Source organism: Hyperoodon ampullatus, assembly GCF_949752795.1.
Source record: "Hyperoodon ampullatus genome assembly, chromosome: 4".
Taxonomy (NCBI): domain Eukaryota; kingdom Metazoa; phylum Chordata; class Mammalia; order Artiodactyla; family Ziphiidae; genus Hyperoodon; species Hyperoodon ampullatus.
In genome coordinates this window covers 117813516-117837603 of record NC_136917.1, presented here as the reverse complement: position 1 = coordinate 117837603, position 24088 = coordinate 117813516, and the positions used below count along the sequence as shown (strand labels likewise).

The window sequence follows — 24088 nt, the reverse complement described above, 5'->3', positions numbered from 1 at the left end:
ATAAAAGTTCCAGGGAAATTTCCTCTTCATAGCTGGGACTTTTTTTTCTCTAGAAAATGATTCTGTGGATTAGAGGAAAATCAGTGGTGTTCAGTGTGTTCACAGGTTGGGTACAATTACCTCTAACTTGCGTCTTATTTGGGGGGAATTTCTACAATGTTCTCTCCTTTGCAACCTAGAGTCTCAGATTGCAAATAGCCTGATTGAGGGGGAGAGATGGAACCATGAGGCAGACAGTCTGTTTCTCAGGCTGTATTGACAAAGGAAATGTGTGTCTGCTGAGTATTATCTCTGTTCCAAAAATAAATAAAATCCGGTTTAATGTCGTTGGTTATTTGACTTCTATGTGCCTGGAGAATTCTATTAGCATAGTAAACAGGGAGATGAATATTTTCAGAGTAAAATTATAAGTGTAAGATTTCCTTTATTTCTCTAATATTTTAATATGAAAATTTTAAAGTATGCAGAAAAGCTGAAAGAATTATATATTAGAATACCTATTTCCACCACTTAGATTCTGTAAGTGTTAACATTGTGAGATAGTTGCTTTATCATACACTTATCCACCTATTCATCTATAAGATATATTTTTAATAGTTTCTATCCTTATCTTTAGAATAACCATTAAAGCCTGAAAAATATATATGTGTAAAAATAATATGTACAAAATACATCTGTGTGTTTGTATACATACACACACATACATACACACACATATGTATGACTGCTCTCTTTTGCTCCCTCTGGTAAGTTTTATAAGCTGTGATAACAGATTCTTTTTTGTAGAATTCAGGAAGAAGAATGGGATAAATACATCATACCTGCCAAATCAGAGTCTGAAAAGTACAAAGTGAGCCGAACTTTCAGCTTCCTCATGAACAGGATGACCAGCCCTCGGAATAAATCTAAGGTAATTAAGGTTTTATGCCTATCGTCTATAAAGCGTAAATGCTCAGTTTCTGAGCAATTAGTATAGTTTCCACTTTCCCTTTAAAATCATTTACCTTAGGTTTTGTACACACATATTTAAAAACCTCTATATTTCTTATGGGGTATTGTCCAAGTCATTGAAAATACTGAGACCACTTCATGCTGGGTGCTGTTACATTTTGGCATTATCACACCTCTTGGTGTGTGGCCCTTCTGTCCTGATAGAACACGTAGAGATTTTGTATGACTTCTGTAAGTCGATTGGCTCTGAGCATTTCTCTTTTCTCCCCACTTTGCTGCTGCTGCCACATCTAAAGACAAAAGGCAAGGATGCCAAAGACAAAGAGAAACTGAGTCGACATCAGTTTGTCCCTGGAACATTCTCTGGGACTCTGCAGTGTTTGGTTTGTGATAAAACGCTCCTGGGGAAAGAGTCGTTCCAGTGTTCCAGTAAGTTCTCGGGCCCCATGTGTGCTGTCTTCTTGCGTGCTTTGCCTCCCCAAACAGTAAGCTCCCTGAGAATAGTGCCAGTGCTAAGTGTGTTCATGTAGACTTTTGTTTTCATGTCTGTGTGTGGTTTCATCAGCAAGCAATGACCCATGATGGTTGAGTCAGTACTTTGTGTCCACAGACAATAGTCTCTCCTAGAACCCAGACTGTTATACCTCACTGCCTTCTGATGTCTCCACTTGGATGTCTAAACAGCATCTCAAATGGAGCTCCGTTCTCCCCCTTCTGTGCCCACCTACAAGCTGACCCTCTCAGTTTAATGGCAGTTCCATCATTCCAGCCAAATGCTCATGCCAGAAATCTTGGAGTATTTCTATATACCTCTCTTTCTCTCAGTCCCACATACTTCAGCATTCCTCTTGGCTCTGTCTTCAAAATACATATGGAAGTCAGCCTTTTCTCACCCCTGCCACTGTTATCACCCTGGTCTAAAGCCATCATTTCAGTAGCTTTGCAACTGGTGTCCTTGTGCTTTTACTTCAAAAAGCATAGTTCTCAAAATCTCAGTCCGAGCGAGTTTCTCAAGGCATTTGTCCTTGTGTTCCAGATGCTCCGATGGCTTCCTGTCATCCTGAGGATGGTCAGAGCCCTGACAGTGGCTGCAAGGCCCCCATGATCTCTCCTGTCATCCACTCCTCCCACTCCTCTGCTTCAGTCCCTCTGGCATCTTTGCTGTTTGTCCAATACTCCGGGCGGCAGGCATGCTCCTGCCATGGGGCCTTTCCTGTGGTTCTCTCTGCCTGCAGTGCTCTCCCCTCAGTTAGCTGTGTGGTTTGTCCCCTCACCTCCTTCAGGTCTGCTTCAGATAACACCCCCCAGTCAGGCCTTTCTTGACCACCCTCTGCTTGGCTCATTTTCCCCCTTTTCCTCCTTTTTATCCCACTATAGCATTCAACATCCTCTAACTCACTCTCTGTTTTGTTTATCAATTTTATTATCTATCTCCTTCACCAGAATATAAACTCTATGAGGGATGGATTTTTGTCTGTTGATTTTGTTCTCTGCTATATCCACAGTGCCTAGAGCAATGCTTTTGCATAGCAGGGGCTTAGTAGACATTTATGGAGTGAAAGAATAATTCAGTGCAAAAGAATTTAGGCCCAGGCAGGTGGAATCCATTTCATGGTGTTTGTTGGTGGCCAGAATTAGGGGAACATTTGGGGGGTGGGATGGGAGTACAAAGGGAGGTGAAGAGCAGAGGAAGGTTATATGTAAAGTTCTTCATTAAATTCCTAGAAAATGATTAAATTAAAAATTTAAATGTATCCATTCACACTGTCTTTAATGATGCCAGTTTCACTGCATGCTTGAACTTGGCTTTCCTTGGAGACTTGATTTCTTTCTTTTATGTGACCTGAGATAGCATCAAGCAAAATAATAATAATAATAAAACTACTCTAAAAAATACTCTACTAATTAAAAAACAAATAGCATCAAGCAGTTCAGCTGTGATTTAATTTGCTAAATTTTTAGAAGTTTGCCGAAAGTATTGTTTGTGGATTATTTTTTAAACATTCATTTTATTTATTTATTTGGCTGTGCTGGGTCTCAGCCGCGGCACATAGGGTGTTTTAGTTGCGGCATGCGGGATCTTTTTAGTTGTGGAATGTGGGGTCTTTAGTTGTGGCATGTGAGATCTCCAGTTGTGACATGCGAACTCTCAGTTGTGGCGTGTGGGATCCAGCTCCCCGACCAGGGATGGAACCTGGGACCCCTGCCCTGGGAGCGTGGAGTCCCAGCCACTGGACCACCAGAGAAGTCCCTGTTCATGGGTTGTTAATGGCTTGCCCCCATGTCAGCAGTCAGTTTATGGGTTTGATGGCATATGTTTCATAGGTTGTGGCTCTTCTCTTGTTCATAGGGCTGAATCTCTTCAGCTGTACCCCCCAGCCACATCCATGACCTTTCTCTCCCCTCATTTTAAGACACACTCCTCAAGTTGGGCAACCTCCACTCACTGCTCTGACGTCTATTCCTGCCACTTCTTCCTTAACCATCTGATTTTGGCCTCTGACCCCACTACTTAACAGAAGTCCTGCTCTTGACCTGAGCATCTTTCCTCGTTACTGTTCTCAGACTCACTGATCTCTCTCCTGTTTCCATGTTTATTGTCCCTTTGTGTAGGTAGGTGTCCTCTTTTCTATGGCACACTACTCTTCTGTTTACCACCTGTATTGTCTCCTTTCTCCTAACTTTGAGTACCCTCCAAACTCAGTTCTTGGGCATTTGTTCTTTTCTGGGTATAGTTTCTAAGTATAGTCACCCAGTCTTTTGTTCTAAAATACTGTACTGAAACCTGTTCTTCCCAGATTAACGTCTTTATCGCTCACTTTCTAATTCCATATTTCTAGTTGCCTAGAGAGGCTGAGCCCCCATGTAACTTGTGGCTATATTTGAGCATTACGGCAGAGCTACAGTGTAAACCAAGACTGTCCTGGTCACACCCTGTCTGTGGGCATCATCACCCAAAGATCTTCTTGTCTCCCAGACCAACGTGTCTAAAACCGACCTTCCAGTCCACATGCAGAAGGCCGTTCTTGCTGTGTTGATGGTACCAGCTCGAACACTGGGCATGTTGACTCTTAGTTCCTCTTCCTCCTGGCACCCCAGTCCACGTGGTCCCTCTTTCATTTCCTTTCTCACTGTTCCTGCTCTGGTGGATTCTCATCACCTCTGGACTGCTGACAGCAAACTGTTCTAGTTTCCCCTCTCTCTAGGTATTTTCACTTACAATTTATTCTGGATACTTTCACCACCTTAATCTTAATGAAGCACTGCTTCCATCCGCACACACATGCTTGAGGACTTCTCTCTTTTTTGTTTACTGGACTAAGCCCAGGCTTTTCAGATGTGCATTCGGTTCTACCTGCATCTTGCTGGCTAGTCCTACGGTTACTTCCCTGTTCAGCCTTGGTTTACAACCAGAGGCCTTGCCAGGCCTGTTGTCTTTTCTCCCACTGTGTATGTTTTCCTGCCTCTGTTCCTTCACTTACGATAATCTCCTATCTCTGTTTTCCCTGCTTCTCAACTTCATCCAGATTTCTTGCCTCTTCTTGGGAGGTCTTCCTTGACCACTGTGGCCTGAGTTCCTGCACATCACACTTAGGATCTATTTATCCTATCCAGTTTAATACTGGGGTATGTACAGCCTCTTCTGATTTTAACTACTAGCATAGACTTTACGTTCTTGGAGGTCTATAGTCACATAATGGTTCTTTTGTATCCCCTACAGCAGCTACCGGAAAGCTGGGCCCTTAGACACTCATATGTAGTTCATGACTACTGAAAGCTTAGGGATCACTGAAAGGCAGATCCTTGCAGTACAGAATATGTTGGTTCACACTGAGTTGGTCAAGTGGGTTGTCATAAAAGTTTTAGTGGAAGATGGAAATTGCTGAAAGTACATAGATTATATTTAGCTTTTAAAATGGTCATTAGGGGCTTCCCTGGTGGCGCAGTGGTTGAGAATCCGCCTACCAATGCAGGGGACACGGGTTCGAGCCCTGGTCTGGGAAGATCCCACATGCCACGGAGCAACTAGGCCCGTGAGCCACAACTACTGAGCCTGCGCGTCTGGAGCTTGTGTTCCACAAGAGAGGCCGCAATAGTGAGAGGCCCGCACACCGCGATGAAGAGTGGCCCCCGCTCGCCGCAACTAGAGAAAGCCCTCGCACAGAAACGAAGACCCAACACAGCCAAATAAATAAATAAATAAATTTAAAAAAAAAAATAATAAAATGGTCATTAATTTTTTTTTAAAAAGCAGCGGAATTCATAGAAGATACAAGGTTTAAGGAGAAACAAAATTATCCAGACTTTTACCACCTAGAGAAAATTGCTATTCATATTTTTATGGAATCCCTCCTAATCACTAAAAAAAAGTCAGCTTTGTATGCTAATGTCTCATTTGATGATGATATCAAATGTGCTTAATTGTTCCTTACTAGTTGTGCATTTAAGTTTTTTCCAATTTTTTCACAACGTAAATAATGTTGCAAGGAGCATTCTTTTCCACATATCACTGTCCACGTCTTTGATCATTGCCTTAGATTAAATTCTAGAATCAGTTTGAGTATATGTTTAATTTCCTCTTTAACCATAGTCTTTTAGAAGTTTTAAGATTTACAATTTTGGGGGGAGGGGAGTATTGGGCATTTAAACTTTGGTTATTAAGTTTTTTACATTGGGTAGGAGAATACAACGTTCAGACTGCTGTTATTGGTAAATAACCGTACTTCATGGTGTATTTTTTAATTATGAATATCAATATTTCTAATCTTAAAAATACAATATGATATAAAACAAATAATATAAATATTCAAAATCTTGGTGTCTGTATTCTTCTTTATTAAAACCTGAGTTGCTAGTTTTCCACAAATATTGTATTTCTATAAAATTCTCCTTGTTTATAAATAGATTTCACTGCCTATATTTTGATGTTACATTATTTGATGCACAGAAGTTTGCTAATCACAGCTTCACTGCATATTTAACTTTCATAAACTTAAAACTACCCTAATGCGGTTAAATGCCATTTATAAGAATTTTACTGGGCTTCCCTGGTGGCGCAGTGGTTGAGAGTCCGCCTGCCGATGCAGGGGACACGGGTTCGTGCCCCGGTCCGGGAAGATCCCACATGCCGCGGAGCGGCTGGGCCCGTGAGCCATGGCCGCTGAGCCTGCGCGTCCGGAGCCTGTGCTCCGCAACGGGAGAGGCCACAACAGTGAGAGGCCCGTGTACCGCAAAAATAAATACATAAACAAAACAAAATAAAGAATTTTACTTTGTTTAAAATTAATATTCTTCTTGCTTTCCTTTTGTCTGTATTTCTCTTACCTATTTCTGTGTTTTTAATTTGAGGTGTGTGTCTTTAATTTAGCTATAGGTAATCTTTAATGTAACTGAGAGACCTTGTTTTATAAGGGTTTTTTCCTTATTTACATTTAATTTTACAGCTGTCAACTATCTTTTATAGTTCTTTGCTGTTTTCCTTGATGTCTGGTTCAGCTATTTAGACCATGTGTTGTTGTCTTTTATCTTCTTCAGGGATTTGGCAAGATATGCTCTTTTAATACTTAACTAATAATAACTTTAAGGCTGTGTAAGGCTTATAATTGAAAACTCTTATTTCCCTTATAGTTACCCTTTTTTCCCCCTAGCCTCTGTGAGTATACTGAATTCATTATTATTACTTTTATAATGTATGTTTAATCTTTCAGGAATAATTTTCTATTTCAACAATAATTTGATATTTGTATTCAGTTCTGTGTCTCTACTTAACAATACTTTTTAAGATGTGATTCTTTAGTTTCAGTGCTCACTTTTGCTCTTTTTTTTTTCCTTCAATAAAGCTGATCCATTCTGAACTCTTAATTTTGATTCTGCTTTTAATAGGCAATAGGACTTCAGGTAATTTTTTTTCCAAGAAGGTTATTGGAGTAATCTGTTTTCTGAAATCTTGTATATCTAAGGGTATATCTTTGCTTCTTTCACACAATAAAACCAATTTTATCTGGCTAAATAAATTCTTCAGTCAAACCTTTTCCCCTCAAGACTCTGCCAACACTGGTCCCTTATATTTGGGCATTTAATATTATAGTACGGTAGAAAATTCTGGGGCCTGCCTGTCCTCATTCCCTTGCTGGGAACCTGCTTTTTTGCCTAGATGCTTGAGGACTTTTAATTTTTTGGTCATAGGGATATTGTCAGGCTGTGTCTATAGAATAGGTATAATTTAATGATTTTTTCCTAGAAAACAGTAAGACCTTTTGATTCGCCTTTTTGGGTTCTTTTTAAGCTTTCTAAACGTTTTTGTCAGTTGTAGCTGTCAGTTGTTACTTCTGACCTCCTTTTTCTGATTTCTTCCTTAGAGAAGTGTGATCTGTCATATTTGTATGACATCTTGTTTGATAATTATACACTTCTTTTTCTCCACATTCTGGAGGGATTCTTTCAAGTTTAATTTCATAGCACTGCTTTGATACTTTGTCACATTGAATCTTCTCAACTTGGTTTAAATTCCGCTCTTGCTCTTTTTTCTTCCTTGTAGTACTTTCTCGTCTCACAAAGCTCCGTTTCCCTGTCACCTGTTGGCCTATGGTCACATCCTATACTCCCTTCATGGCCTTTTGGTCCTATTTTATGTCTGTTTTGTGTCTCTTAGGGAGGACACGTTTCAAATATCCAAATTTTTCTTCTCCATTTCTGGATTTCATAATATTCAGTGGCTCCCTCTTCCTGTGAGTTTTCAGTATAACTGTTCTGTGGTGCCTCCTAGCTTCTGCTTTTTTCCTTATCCTTTCATTCTCTTGTTCTGGGGTGAGGTGAGGGCCATGCCATTTTGATGTTTGCCTGCAGGACCAGTACGTGGACCAGCCTGTCTTCTGCTCATTGGCCATTGAGGTGTTGGCTGGGTGCCGCCAAAGACCTACAGCGGGAGGAAGGTTGTGGGCTCAGCATCTTGCTCGATTCTCAGGGGGCTGCAGCCACTGTTTGATGGGCCTCAGTGAGCCCTACTACCCTTGTGGAAGGATTTTTCTCCTGAAGTTTCTGATAAGCCTCCGGCTTCTCCATCTGCACTCAGCGTCTCGGGGTGGGGGTGGGCAGGATGAGGGTGTGGTGGTAGGTGATGTGAAGGTGGGAGGGCAGAGGGGCCAAGAAGACAGCAGCCTGGCAGGAAGTAGTCCCCATGCAGGGAGCTCTCTGAGCCTGCGGACACGAGGGGACAGGCAAAGTGTTCCCTTACTTCTTTCAGTGAGATGTGGCCACATTGTTTCGTGAAGTAAAATGTAGGCAAGCTGCTAACTTTTCTCTTTTAATTTGGTTTCCTCTAGTTAGTAGGAATTCTCTCGGACCCTGACAGTACATTTTTTTCTAGCATTGTTGTGCATTTTTCTTTCTTTCCGTCTTCATAGGCGTTTTCCCTGGGGTGCGAGCAGGCAGTTGCCATATGTCAGAAGTCCCTTACTAATATAGGGCATATAGTAGTACATGAGTTCTCAGACAGACACAGAAGTGTATGTCATGCATGATTTCAGGTTTCATAATCGATAAGACCGTGTGCAGAAGGGGAAAAAATCTCTCCAAGGAAACTAAAATATTAACAGTGCGATTGGCAGTTAAGTCTGCCCATACGGGAGTCGACTGTATTCATTGTACTACACCATTTTATATAAGGGACTTGAGCATCCCCAGGGGCTCCTAGAACCAGTCCCCCAAGGACACCGAGGAAGGGCTACAGAGGGTGTGCCCCCAACAGAACTTCAGGAAGTTCTAAAGAATGTACTTTAGACAGAAGGAAAGCAATCCAGAAAAAAGACGGGAGATGCAGGAAAGAATGAAGAACATTGACAGTGTAAAACATTAATACTGTCCGCTGGGCTTCAAGCAGCAAGATGAACACGTAAGAGGGAGAGGAAGTGAGGTTCATATATTCAAATATCCTTGTGTGGTTTGAAGGACCGTAAAGCTATTCATTTCAGATTTTACTAAGTTAAATATGAATTTCAAAATATCTAGGGTAAAAATTATTAAGCTAAAAATATGTCCCATACTTGTAAAAATTAAGAAAGTAATTAGAAAAAATATTTAATTGATCCAAAGAAAGCCAGAGAGGAATAAAAATAGAAAAGAAAGCAATATAAAGCACAAAATAAGATGGACAAAATAATCCAAAGAGAGCACTGATTACCATATAAATTGTAAAAGAGTATATAAAATACAAATAACTAAAAATATTAATTTAAAAAGGACAAAGAGGGAACTCCCTGGCGGTCCAGTGGTTAGGACTCCATGCTCTCACTGCAGGGACTGGTTTCGACCCCTGGTCAGGCAACTAAGATCCCACAAGCCACTCGGCCAAAAAACAAACAAGCAAACAACAGATTGTCAGAATGGATTATAGAAAATACAGCGTTATATTGCTGACAAGAAATATCTAAAGGTTTAATTTTCAGAAAGATCTAAAGTAGAGGAATGCAAAAGGATACACTTGTATTTAGACAAACTAAGGGAAAGAAAGCAGATGTAGCCATGTTATTATCAGACAAAATAGAATTTAATGCAAAAAGCATTACTAGATGTTCTGCTCCAGTGGTGGGGCTACATGTGATTTAAATATTTTTCTTTCTTTTTTAAGTTTTCTAAATATTTTTAATGTTTATGTGTTATTTTTATAATGACCCTTAAAAGCATGATGTAGCCGTATGCATTTCACTTTGCAGATTAACTTAAATAAGATGGACACTTTTCTATCTTCTCCTTTTGTTCCAGACTGTAATGCAAATGTACATAAGGGCTGTAAAGATGCCGCCTCTCCATGTACCAAGGTAATCTCTCAGTCGTGTGTGAATATTACATGCTTGTATGCAGCTTGTTGCTTCATGTTATCTGTTTAGGTTTTTAGATTTACTAGTTATTACTGTCTAGATTTATTTTTAAAGTGGTCGTTGTAGTGATAAAATAACACATGCTCAAAGTGTATACCTATTCAGTTAACTATGCACTTGTAGAAGTAGAGGGAACGCTCCATGATGTGGGTGGGTTAGGCTTCCTGTCAGGTCCTGCTTGGTTTACCAGTGCAAACCCTGAGCATATGTAAATGAAGTCTAGAGCAGTAATTCTCAAACATCAGCACACATCAGAATCACCTGGAGGGCCTGTTAAAACACAGGTATCTGGGCCCCACTCCCAGAATTCCTGATCCAGTAGGTCTGAGTGGATTCTGAGAATTTGCATTTCAAACATGTTCCCAGGTGACGCTGCTGATCCTGGGACCACAGTGTAAGTCCCACTGGACTAGAGGAATGTTCTCTGTGTTTGGGGGTGGGCTTGAGTAGATGGAGGTATTTATCATTGCGTTCCTTTGTCTCCCACTCTAAAGCCATGCCAGAAATGCACATGAGTGAGCATGATGATCCTTCAGAGGGAAGCATGGAGTCCCCAACTCTGTGTTACTTGAAACACACACTGTGTCAGGTCACAGAGTTGAGGATGACATTTCAGTGCTCAAGGTCATTGTGTCCTGTAGGCTGGAGGAATAGCCAGGAACAGAAAGAACAAATAGGAGAAAGGCAGCGCTGATAAGAACTCCTTTTTGAGCCTGGGTTTGCACACAGGAACTGGAGATTTTCGGTTCCATCGGGCTTTTACTAAAGCTGGGATCTTGCTGAGACGTGTTCATGAGGCACACCTTCCTTATAACTTGCTCATCTCATTGTCATAACATTTTTCTCTTTGTTGTGTTTTATGTCTTTTGCTTTGAATTCCTCTGTTTGAAATAAAATAACAAAGAAAATGGTATAGATAAGAAGCCTGTTCTGTGTAACTGTGGACATTCTTGTAGTCCAGTGGTGCTTTGATCTTACTTTCTGTGTTTCTAATGTTCTTTACAGAAATTCCAAGTGAAATATATTAAGAACAAACCTCAGACCATCCTTGGAAGTAAGTGATGTGGAAAACGGCAAGAACTTTTTTCAGTTTCATACATACACACATTTTTTCCAATGTAAAATACCCCATCCTTTTGTTCTCTCATTTGCCCAATTATTCCTTCTTTCATAGCATATGCTGGGTGTAATTGGCATAATTTTTAGTTATACAAAGACGTCAAGAATGTCATAAACTCTGGCAGACTACTAGCCTTTGCGCTACATGTACTATATGATCTTTATATTAGGGAAGACTGAATGGAGGAGGTATTATGATGTTGCCTCAATTTTAAGATGCGAACTAGTGTAATATGCACTATTGATAACAGCCTTTTGGGGGAAAAGAGAAACACTACATTAAATGTACATAATTTTATGTTTTCCTAGCAGTGGCACATATTTATCTTGACCAATACATACCATATGCTTCTTAAGAATCACAAAGTTAGGAAAAAGTCTTCAAGTTGAGAATCTATAGATTCTTATCAGTCTCTGTTGCTCGTTATCAGAGCAACCTGATACTTTTTCGTAGCCGTGCCTGAGGCTGTGATCTCATCAGCTGCATTAGGATGGCAGTTGAAATTTCAGGGCATACCTGAGTTTTCTGTGCATATGCTTGAACTCTTTTTCTTGAATTAATACATTGTTGAAATTTAAACAATTTCTCTTAGATAATTGGCAGTCCATGACAGTCTTTACATTGCTCGCAAGGGTCAGTCACACCCTTGTCCTCCTGAGTGAAAATCCTTTGATTTGATGTGAGCAATTTTGCAATTTCTTTTGCCTCAAATATTACATAGCTTGCCTTGTGGCAGGCATTTTAAGTTTGTGGTCACTTTTCACTTCAGTGCTGCCATAGTGTCACCAGTGTTTTAAAAGCCACTTGAATCGGGGGGTCAATGAAATATGCAAATTAATGGTGACGTGTGACTGTGTGTGATGTTACACAGGGGTAAACTAGTGCGGGCAGTAACAAGTATGACACTGTTTACGCTCCTGCTTCTTCACCAGAAGTCCTTTTGACCTCAGTTGGAACGTACTCCTCAATTTCATAAGGTTAAGCATGAAAATAATTTAAAAGCATCTTAGAATTGATAGAATACCATCTGTTCCTCCTCTTAACTTAGGAATAACATTAAATCATACATGTGTAGAATCCTTTGTAATATCTTAGGGTTCCATATAAGTATTTTTCCCCTTTACTTAAGAAAGGTGTGTGCCGGGCTTCCCTGGTGGGGCAGTGGTTGGGAGTCTGCCTGCCGATGCAGGGGACGCGGGTTCGTGCCCCAGTCCGGGAGGATCCCGCATGCCGCGGAGCGGCTGGGCCCGTGAGCCGTGACCGCTGCACCTGCACGTCCGGAGCCTGTGCTCCGCAACGGGAGAGGCCACAATGGTGGGAGGCCCGCGTACCGCAAAAAAAACAAAAAAAAAGAAAGGTGTGTGCCAAGCACATAATATTATAGGATTGAAATATTTTCGGAGAGTCACTTTTTAATACACATCAAATGTAAATGCGTGGATGCCCATAAAATTTCAAACCGACCAGAAAGGTACTGAAGCATCATTTCATTTTCCATATGTGAGAGAGAACAGCCCAGCTTGGCTTGAAGGTTTCATCTGCCTGACATTCTTATACCGTAAAGAACAGACTCCCCAGCATTGTTCCAATCTGTTTACATGCTCTGTGTGTGTGTGTGTGTGTGCTTGTTTATACACACAGTGTACGTTCTAGTAATAGTGCTAATAACACCTTGTATCTATTTAAAGCTGGCTCTAGGGAGTACACGCAGTGGTTTATGGGCAAGCAATCCCAGTGTTTCCCCATTCCATTTTCTTGTCTGTTTGTGTAATTCCAGCCACCCACAGTCTCCAAGCGGATATGCTGAAGCAGGCCTGCAGCCTGGGTACCAGGAGGGTGTGAACTGGAAGGGACATTTGAAGCAGGTGTTGGGATGTGGCAGGGAGACTAGTTTCAAGTCTGGGCTTGTGACACATTAGAAGTGGCCATTGGAGTGTTCAGCTTCTGGCTTTTAAGAGACATCTTTACTCGTTGGCGTTACTGCCCGCTATGGAAACCTCATGAAGCATCCATTCTGATTTCCAGATTCTTCATTTAGAGACGTCCCACCGCCTGGGCTCTCCTTGCACCCTTCCTCCTCCATGCCTATTGGGTTGCCGACCGGGAGGAAGGAAACAGCAGGGCAAGTCCATCCATTGTCCAGAAGCGTTCCAGGCATCACCTTGGAAAGGTAAGGCTCAGTGTGGTCTTACACCTTGACGTCTCAGAGCTGCTGCCGGGGCTGACTTTTCTCCCTGTCCTTCCAGCTTCAGGAGGTCAGGGGCAGCCTTGGAGTCCGAAAGTGACGGGAGCACCTGGAGAAGCAAGTCTCAGTCTGATGAGCTGTTCCAGCCCATGGGCTCACCTCCCTCCACGGACTCCTTCTTAATGGAAGGTGAGAAGAAGACGCCTTTGCATTTACTTGGGTTTCTGTGAGCATTTGCCGAAAGGAATGTTTTCTGAAGGATGTAAGATGGAAACGTTTTCTTTTATTCTTTTTAAAAGAATTCTGTTTCATGGTGTCACTTAGCTACAGGTTCTTCTGATTAAAAAGAATGCAAATTGAGCCACAGAGGAGACTCCCAGATAGTGACCAAGGAAACATGATGCATCTTTTTAAAGGGACATATTCCCCAAAGAATATGTCATAAACGTCATGAAGAGAAAGAAATATGTGCTTGTTCTTCTTTAAAAATGTTTTACAGCTATTGATGAATTGGTATAGGATCATACATTAAAAATATATGTTTCAGTTACTTAAGACTGGACTTGCCTGGATCTCTGAGATATTTATCCCCATATGTTGCCTCCTACTTGTAGGGGAATAAAAGCATTTTTAAAAAACATGTTTTTGGATAGGACAATCTGGGGAATTGCTTGTTGTATCCTAGCATTATTAATAGGCAAAGGAAAACCAAATGAAGGGAGAGTAGTGATGAGAGAAGGGGGTGGACTCTTCCCCAGGAATCCGCTTATTTTAAATCCATTGTCATCACATCTTGACTTCTCTGAGCTAGAGTATCTCTAAGGAGTGCCATTTGGACAAATAGAATTTAGTTTTCCTGAAAGGGGTATATGTGTGTTGTCAAATTCTATCAGAAAAATCTGTACTCACATGTGACTGGAGGCCTTATACCCTGATTCATGTTTATATTAAGGACAGCAAGCCAAGTAAAGAGCAAATAAAGTGGACAAGTACAAGATTCAGTTTTGAGTAAACAGCGCAAAGCAACCCAGGGCAAAAGAAATCAGTGGGTTTAAGATTCTGTAAGCACATCGTGGACTCTGCAGGTTACCAAAAATAAAACTAAAATAGAACAAGTCAAAAAAAACAAACAAAAGAATCTTCAATATATATATATATATTTTTTTGGCATATACACAATCACTATTTTAATACCTGATTCTGCTTTGCTTTCATGAGGGCGATCTTGATTTGAACCACTTCACTTGTTTGGTTTCAGATGTTTCAATTGCCTATCACAGTATTTTGGCTTAATTGTTTCTATGTTCATAGCAGGTTTCTTTAGGGTGATGAATCCATAAACATGGGCACTTGTGAAGGTCTGTTTGTGTTACGTGTATTCACCCACTTCTGGCTTTTCTTTTCTTTCTTCAACGCACATTAGATGTCGTGGATTCGTCTCTGTGGAGTGACCTCAGCAGTGATGCCCAGGGGTTTGAAGCAGAATCTTGGAGTCTGGCGGTGGACCCCTCATTTTGTAGTAGGCAGGAGAAGGATGTCATCAAAAGACAGGATGTCATTTTTGGTAAGCATTTCAAACATTCTCTCTGGGCTCCAGCAGTGTGGTGCAGAGGAAAGTGCATGGCATTTGAAACCATACATACCTGGATTCAAGGCTAGGTTCAAATCCCGGCTCTACCATTTCCTAGTTACTTGGTCTCAGATAAAATATTTAACTCACATGGACTTCAGTTTTTCCTTTTGTAAAATGGGGATAATGATTAAAATGTTGTGAGGCTTAAATGAGGCATTGTCTGTACCTGGTATAAGCAAATTTTATGTCTTCTACCCTTTTCAAGTTTACTTAGGCATGGTCTCTACTCTTTCACCTCTTCTGTTGTATGAATCACAGTGACTGTTCACATATTTTAAGGTAGGGTAGTCAGGACTGCTGCATGCAGGGCCCTGTAGTTTGCTTGCACACAGCCAGAGACTGTGACTCACATAGACGCAGAGGGACTGGCGGCACCTGGCTTAGGGCCGTGTGTGATTGTGTGCCTCAGTCCTGAGTATGGAATTCAACTGTGGGAGGTTTTACGATTTCATGCTATTTGGGGTGAAGGCCGTCTGAATTAAGGGAGGTTAGATTATAGACTAGTTAGGAAAAAATGAAGTTTAAAAAATTTTCAAGTATGAAGTAGATGCTAAAAAGTGGTTCCAAGAAGATACCTTACTTTAAATATGAGATTAACTCTTAGTTTTTGCTAATCCTGTGTGTACAAAGCATGGGCCGCAAAGTCCGGTGGCGACGATGGCTGCTTTTCTCCTGTGTGAAGTGGTGGTTATGTAGATCAGAGGAGCCGATGTGTAGTGTGCTGGCATCTAGGGCTGTGCAGGTGGGAGCTACCTTGGAAAGAGTGATGCTGTCCCCTTTAGTATTTCTCACTTAATTTATATTATACTGTAATTTTTCTTCATTTATTTCTTGATTTCATATATTATTAAAAATAATCTCACCCATGTGGGATGAATTATCATATCGTGTAGTTCACAGCATGGCCTCAGGGTCAGAAAGTCTTGTGTTCTAGGGAAAATCCTTCACCTCTCTTCTTCATGTCTCTCTTTTAAAGATAGGGAAAATCATTCCTATTTTGGGGGTCATAACAGATAAATGGATTAACGGGTATGGTAGATGCTTAGTATGGAGTAGGTATTAAAAATATGGTAGGATACAATAATTAATAATAATAATTTAAAGTTAGTTCCCAATTAGAGTTTTGTTTATGATAAAATAATAAACAAAGCTACATTTAGATTTGTTTATCCTCCATGGCTGATGTTTTGTGTTCTTTTTCAAAACATGTACATGAGTTTGGAAATACTCATTAATCTAGAACTTGTACTTCTGATGCTCCTACAAATTGTGAATTATTGTTTTCTCTCATGATGCATTTTTAAAATTGAGATATAGTCACAAAAAATTGAGATATAAAATTCACCCCTTTACAGTGTATAATCTATATTGTAGTATATTTGTAAAGTTTTAGTATATTTATAAAGTTGTGCAACCATCAACCACTGTTTAATTCCAGAGCATTTTCATCACTCCAGAAAGAAACCCTGTGCCCATTAGCAGTCACTCCCCTTTGTCCCCTCCCACCAGTACCTGGCAACCACTAATCTACTTTCTCTCCCTATGAATATGTCCCTATGAACATTACAATATTTAGTTTTTTGGGCCTGGCTTCTTTCACTTAACATATTGTTTTCAAGGTTCACCCATGCTGTAATAGAAATCAGCACTCTATTCCTTTTTGTGGCTGAGTAATATTTCATTGTATAGATATACTACACTTTGTTCATCTAATCATGACTTGATGGTCATTTTGGGTTGACCACTGTGGAGGTCACATGGTACTTTACATTTAACCTTTTGAAGAACTGCCTGTTTTCCAAAGCAGCTGTACCATTTTACATTCACACCAGCAATGTATAAGGGTTTCAGTTTCTCCACATCTTACCAAGCCTTCTTTATTGTTCATCCTTTAACTTACAATTATTGTAGTGTGTGTAAAGTGGTGCCTCATTGTGGTTTTGGTTTGTATTTCCCTGATGGCTAATGATGTTGTGCATCTTTTCATGTGCACATTGGCCATTGGTATATCTCTTTAGAGAAACATATATTCAAATCTTTGGCCTATTTTGAAGTGGGTTTTTTTGTTGTTGTTGAGTCATAAGTGTTCTTTATATATTCTGGACTCAAGTCCCTTATCAAATACCTTATCAAATATCAAATATTTGCAAATATTTTCTCCCAATTTATGGGTTGTCTTTTCACTTACTTGATGATGTCCCTTGATCATGACACATTGTTTTCTCCTGGAGAAAATGGAATTTCAGAGACAGATCCAATAATAGAAAGGACCTACTGTTGTATGCATTGAGGAACTTTATTATATTTAATTCAACATAATTCACCAAATTAATTGTGCTCCTACTCAATAAAAAACACACACAAAAAAAAATGAAAGAAGGAAAAAGAAAGAAAAGAGGTAAACTAAGTTACATTTTATAGAACATTCAGGGGAAAATAAAACCTGGTGCCCAACTGAAGATACCTAAAGATGTTAGCTGGTTATATTATGAAAGTTTGATACATTGGATTCTTACATCTTGGACTTGACTTATACATATCCTCATATAATGTCAGGAAAAAAGAGAATAGTTTAATATTTTGAGCTTACATTAAATGTTTAATTAATGCTGACTTCAACAGTAGAAGAATATTATTATTCCTAAACATTCCCTCTTTTTTAATTTTATTTGTGTAACATACAGTGTTTAGCTACTAATTTATGTCAATAGGGATACATTTTAAAAAATTGAGGGCTTCCCTGGTGGCGCAGTGGTTGAGAGTCCACCTGCCGATGCAGGGGACACAGGTTCGTGCCCCGGTCTGGGAGGATCCCACGTGCCGCGGAGCGGCTGGGCCCGTGGGCCATGGCTGCTGAGCCTGCGCGTCCGGAGCCTGTGCTTTGCAGTGGGAGAGGCCACAACAATGAGAGGCCCACATACCGCAAAAAAAAAAAAAAAAAAAAAATTGAGGTATAATTGACATACAACATTATATTAGTTTCAGGTGTACAACTTAATAATTGTCTGTATTGCAAAATGGTCACCACAGTAAGTCTAGTTAACATCAGAGGACACTTGTGTTTTTAAAGCTTGTTTCTGCTCACCTGTTTCAGAGCTAATGCAGACAGAAATGCATCACATCCAGACCCTGTTCATCATGTCCGAGATCTTCAGGAAAGGGATGAAGGAGGAGCTGCAGCTTGACCACAGCACGGTGGATAAAATCTTCCCCTGTTTAGATGAGTTACTTGAAATCCACAGGCATTTCTTCTATAGTATGAAGGAGCGAAGGCAAGAATCCTGTATTGGCAACGACAGGAATTTCGTCATCAACCGAATGGGAGATATTCTAGTACAACAGGTGAGAAAGGTTTAAAGGTCTTAAAACCTCAAAGCCTAAAGGTATGCAGACTGTCTAGAGTATTCAAAGCCTGCAGAGAACTGGAATTGATTTCATTATGATTATTGACAGATGGGTTTAGCTGGTTGTCTTTTATTTGATGTTGGTGTGTATGACCGATGTCTGAGAGTTTTTAATAGCCAGTGACTTCTGTGTGTCACAGGACTTGGATGGAGAAAATTTACTTAGACTGTTTTTTTTTGTTGTTGTTGTTTTTGCCGCGCTGTGCGGCTTGCAGGATCTTAGTTCCCCAAGCAGGGATTGAACCCTTGCCCTTGGCAGCGAAAGCATGGAGTCCTAATCACTAGACCACCAAGGAATTCCCTACTTAGACTTCTTGATGTGATGGGCTCTCTAGTAACATGCCTTCCTGAGTGGCCCGTGACAGTCTCACGGATATCTCCAAGATAAGTGCTGCCTAATTTTAGGAAGAGTGAGGCAGATCTATTATCATGAAAGCCCTGGAGTTCATGCCTGGGGGATAAGACAAGCAAATCTCACTCAAAGGGGGCACTTTTTAGGTGCTTGGGATGTTGAAGCATCAGTGAGAATGGGCTGTGCCACTCTCGTAGTTAAAAAAAAAAAACACCTTACTTTTGACAATTTGTATTGGTCCCCCATCTCTCTGAAAGAGGCTCTGCATTTAAAACATGCTAATACAGAAGTTAAATAACATGTATCCAGCAGCCTTAACATGGCAGGGACTTTCAAGGTACTTCCATTATATTACCTCACTTAACCAACACAACACAGTGAGGCAAATATTTATTTTCCCTAAAACTGAGGCATGGAGAAGTAATGACTTTCTCAAGGTCACACATCTCCTAAGTGGCATAGCTGGGATCTGAGTTAAGAATATATCTTTGTGGGCTTCCCTGGTGGCGCAGTGGTTGGGAGTCTGCCTGCCGATGCAGGGGACGTGGGTTCGTGCCCCAGTCCAGGAAGATCCCACATGCTGTGGAGCGGCTGGGCCCGTGAGCCATGGCCGCTGAGCCTGCGCGTCTGGAGCCTGTGCTCCGCAACGGGAGAGGCCGCGACAGTGAGAGGCCCACGTACCGCAAAAAAAAAAAAAAAAAAAAAAAAAAAAGAATATATCTTTGTGATATCCACAGTGACATTCTGGGGAGGCTTTCTAACACCACTAGTCTGTAAGTCCCAGTAAGGCAGGAAGTCTCGTCTGTTTGGTTACCACTGTATTTCAACACCTAGAACAGTGCTTGGTACTATAAGTATTTATTGAATGAAGGGGTCACTTGGGAAAAACATACCAGGAATTCACTCCAATGCTATGTTTTGCAGTCACTTACAGCATTTGAGGAAAGGCATGGAGATCTATCCCTAATTACTTTAGTTTGGCGTTCTCTAAGTAGATGCCAAAATGTCCCCTCCAAAATATTAATTTCGTATCAGTTTCACCCTGTCACACACACCAGTCGAGTTTAGCTGTTGGTCTATAGGTTAAACATTTAAATATGCTTAAATACAAATATTTTTAATACACAAAAAGAAAAAAGAATCCTGACAATTGCCCAAAATCTTCTTCCTCATGTCTAACAATGTAAAAATCCACACTAGTTATAAGTTTCTAGTCAAAGCACTATCTGCTTTTTATATTATCTTTGAAGTCCTAGACCTGTTCTGTCTTCATAATTCACCTGAAACATATACAGTGCCAGGTTAAGAGAACGTAAAGTACTTGGGAAGACAGTTTGAATAAAAATGTCTGATTGTGCCTTGGTGAACTTTAATCCGAGTGAGTGCATTCAAAAATGAAGTGCGAGATTATTTTATCATTTGAAAGTATTTGCATAATCTCTCGTTCCTTGATACAAACAATCATGACTTTTAATTCTAATAATTTAAAACATTTTTTCGTTCTTGTGTCACTTTCATAGTTAACAAAAATTTCACATCTTTACCAGATATATTTTTTATTTAATTTTATGGAATTTGAGGACAAGTTTTGGGAAATTGGCTATTACACAGGGTGAGCCTGGTGGTCTTTTGGATGAAAAGGAAAATCCTCGGTATTCAGAGAAAAGGATTAAGTCTGCTTTTGTGTTCCTGTTGGTGGACATGCTTAGTGGGTATGGCAAGGGCTTCCTTCCAATACTATGTAAATAAAGTTATCTCCTGAAGAATGTATTAGCAAAGTCCTCAGACAATGGCTATGGGAGTGGCACTCTGTAGGAGCAGAGGGAGAGCAAGCTGTTGAAGGATGTATGAGAGAGTCTGGGGAAAAATCCCACACTCCAACCTCGGGGACTCCATAGATCTCAGGAGGCTGGGCTGGAATATGATGGTAACTTAGTCAGTGGGAACTTGCGGTGTTGGTGAGAACTTGTGAACATGTGGAACATACTTGATATATAGCAGTGGTTTTCCAATTTCAGGTACATAGGAATCTCCTAAAGCTTGTTAAGAACGAGGTATTCTGTGCTCCCAATCCCTAGTGTGTTGCTTGATAGGATTGGGTCAGGGGGTTGACATTTTTAAATTATTTTTTCCCCAGTGGTAATATCTTACAGAGCTATAATACAGTACCACAACCAGGATACTGATAGGGATACAGCAAAACGCCAGAACATTTCTATCACAATAAGGATTCCTCATCTGGCCATTTTATAGCCACACCTACTTCCCTCCTGTCCCCAACTGCTGGCAATCACTAATCTGTTCTTTCTATAATTTTGTCATTTCAATCCAGTTATATAAATTACATACATGTTATATAGATTATATACACAGTATGTCCCTTTTGGATTGGCTTTTTTTCACTCAGCACAATTCTCTGCATCATCTAGATGGCTGTGTATGTCAGTAGTTCATTCCTTTTTATTGTTGAGTTGTATACCAGAGTATGAATGTACCACAGTTTATTTATTTATTTATTTATTAACATCTTTATTGGAGTATAATTGCTTTACGATGTTGTGTTAGTTTCTGCTGTATAACAAAGTGAATCAGCTATACATATACATATATCACCATATCTCCTCCCTCTTGCATCTCTCTCCCTCCCACTCTCCCTATCCCCCCGTCTAAGTGGTCACAAAGCCCACAGCTGATCTCCCTGTGCTATGCAGCTGCTTCCCACTATCTGGTTTACATTTGGTAATGTATATATGTCAGTGCCACTCTCTCACTTTGTCCCAGCTTACCCTTCCCCCTTCCTGTGTCCTCAAGTCCATTCTCTACATCTGCGTCTTTGTTCCTGTCCTGCCCCTAGGTTCTTCAGAACAACTTTTTTTTTTTTTTTAGATTCAATATATATGTGTCAGCATACGGTATTTATTTTTCTCTTTCTGATTTATTTTCACTTTGTATGACAGACTCTAGGTCCATCCATCTCATTTCAAATAACTCAATTCGTTTCTTTTTATGGCTGAGTAATATTCCATTGTATATATATGTCACATCTTCTTTATCCATTCATCTGTCAGTGGACACTTAGGTTGCTTCCACATCATGGCTATTGTAAATAGTGCTGCAGTGAACATTGTGGTACATGATTCTTTTTGAATTATGGTTTTCTCAGGATATATGCCCAGTAGTGGGATTGCTGGGTTGTAGGGTAGTTCTGTTTTTAGTTTTTTAGGGAACCTCCATACTGTTCTCCATAGTGGCTCTATCAGTTTACATTCCCACCAACAGTGCAAGAGGGTTCCCTTTTGTCCACACCCTCTCCAGCATTTATTGTTTGTAGATTTTTTGATGATGTCCATTCTGACTGGTGTGAGGTGATACCTCATTTTAGTTTTGATTTACATTTCGCTAATGATTAGTGATGTTGAGCATCCTTTGATGTGTTTGTTGGCAATCTATATATCTTCCTTGGAGAAATGTCTATTTAGGTCTTTGCCCATTTTTGGATTGGGTTGTTTGTTTTTTTGATTTTGAGCTGCATGAGCTGCTTGTGTATTTTGGAGATTAATCCTTTGTCAGTTGCTTCATTTGTAAATATTTTCTCCCATTCTGAGGGTTGTCTTTTCGTCTTTTTATGGTTTCCTTTGCTGTGCAAAAGCTTTTAAGTTTCATTAGGTCCCATTTGTTTTTATTTATTTATTTTTTAATTTTGGGGTCCCATTTGTTTATTTTTGTTTTTATTTCCATTTCTCTAGGAGCTGAGTCACAAAGGATCTTGCTGTGATTTATGTCATAGAGTATTCTGCCTATGTTTTCCTCTAAGAGTTTTATAGTGTCTGGCCTTACATTTAGGTCTTTAATCCATTTTGAGTTTATTTTTGTGTATGGTGTTCGGGAGTGTTCTAATTTCATTCTTTTACATGTAGCTGTCCAGTTTTCCCAGCACCACTTATTGAAGAGGCTGTCTTTTCTCCATTGTATATTCTTGCCTCCTTTATCAAAGATAAGGTGACCATATGTGTGTGGGTTTATCTCTGGGCTTTCTCTCCTGTTCCATTAATCTGTATTTCTGTTTTTGTGCCAGTACAGTATTGTCTTGATTGCTGTAGCTTTGTAGTATAGTCTGAAGTCAGAGAGCCTGATTCCTCCAGCTCCGTTTTTCTTTCTCAAGATTGTTTTGGCTATTCGGGGTCTTTTGTGTTTCCATACAAATTGTGATATTTTTTGTTCTAGTTCTGTGAAAAATGCCATTGGTAGTTTGATAGGGATTGCATTGAATCTGTAGATTGCTTTGGGTAGTATAATCATTTTCACAGTATTGATTCTTCCAATCCAAGAACATGGTATATCTCTCCATCTGTTTGTATCATCTTTAATTTCTTTCATCAGTGTCTTATAGTTTTCTGCATACAGGTCTTTTGTCTCCTTAGGTAGGTTTATTCCTAGGTATTTTATTCTTTTTGTTGCAATGATAAATGGGAGTGTTTCCTTAATTTCTCTTTCAGATGTTTCATCATTAGTGTATAGGAATGTAAGAGATTTCTGTGCATTAATTTTGTATCCTGCTACATTACCAAATTCATTGATTAGCTCTAGTAGTTTTCTGGTAGCATCATTAGGATTCTCTATGTATAGTATCATATCATCTGCAAACATTGACAGTTTTACTTCTTCTTTCACAATTTGGATTCCTTTTATTTCTTTTTCTTCTCTGATTGCTGTGGCTAAAACTTCCAAAACTATGTTGAATAATAGTGGTGAGAGTGGGGAACCTTGTCTTGTTCCTTATCTTAGTGGAAGTGGTTTCAGTTTTTCACCATTGAGGATGATGTTGGCTGTGGGTTTGTCATATATGGACTTTATTATGTTGACGTAAGTTCCCTGTATGCCTACTTTCTGGAGGGTTTTTATCCTAAATGGGTGTTGAATTTTGTCAAAAGCTTTTTCTGCATCTATTGAGATGATCATATGGTTTTTATCCTTCAGGTTCTTAATATGGTTTATCACATTGATTGATTTGCCTATATTGAAGAATCCTTGCATTTCCTGGATAAACCCCAGTTGATCACAGTGCTTGATCCTTTTAATGTGCTGCTGGATTCTGTTTACTAGTCTTTTGTTGAGGATTTTTGCATCTATGTTCATCAGTGATATTGGCCTGTAGTTTTCTTTCTTTGTGACATCTTTGTTTGGTTTTGGTATCAGGGTGATGGTGGCCTCGTAGAATGAGTTTGGGAGTGTTCCTCCCTCTGCTATATTTTGGAAGAGTTTGAGAAGGATGGGTGTTAGCTCTTCTCTAAATGTTTGATAGAATTCAACTGGGAAGCCATCTGGTCCTGGGCTTTTGTTTTTTGGAAGATTTTTAATCACTATTTCAATTTCAGTGCTTGTGATTGGTCTGTTTATATCTTCTATTTCTTCCTGGTTCAGTCTCAGAAGGTTGTGCTTTTCTAAGAATTTGTCCATTTCTTCCAAGTTGTCCATTTTATTGGCATTTAGTTGCTTGTAGTAATCTCTCATGATCTTTTGTATTTCTGCAGTGTCTGTTCTTACTTCTCCCTTTTCATTTCTAATTC

At 39.9% G+C, this 24088-nt stretch overlaps 1 protein-coding gene across 4 annotated transcripts in view; it reads left to right on the top strand.

Moving 5' to 3' along the window:
* ARHGEF28 (Rho guanine nucleotide exchange factor 28) overlaps positions 1 to 24088 on the top strand; it is a gene marked incomplete at its 5' end in the record, with an annotated part of 258133 nt that overhangs the window by 163854 nt on the left and 70191 nt on the right. For all 4 annotated transcript variants that reach the window (XM_079702486.1, XM_079702488.1, XM_079702489.1 and 1 more), the window contains 8 exons: positions 787 to 910; positions 1248 to 1380; positions 9712 to 9767; positions 10833 to 10881; positions 12973 to 13117; positions 13194 to 13321; positions 14556 to 14696; positions 17860 to 18107. In XM_079702486.1, coding sequence (XP_079558612.1) covers positions 787 to 910; positions 1248 to 1380; positions 9712 to 9767; positions 10833 to 10881; positions 12973 to 13117; positions 13194 to 13321; positions 14556 to 14696; positions 17860 to 18107 — 1024 coding nt within the window. The remainder of the gene's footprint in view (positions 1 to 786; positions 911 to 1247; positions 1381 to 9711; positions 9768 to 10832; positions 10882 to 12972; positions 13118 to 13193; positions 13322 to 14555; positions 14697 to 17859; positions 18108 to 24088) is intronic.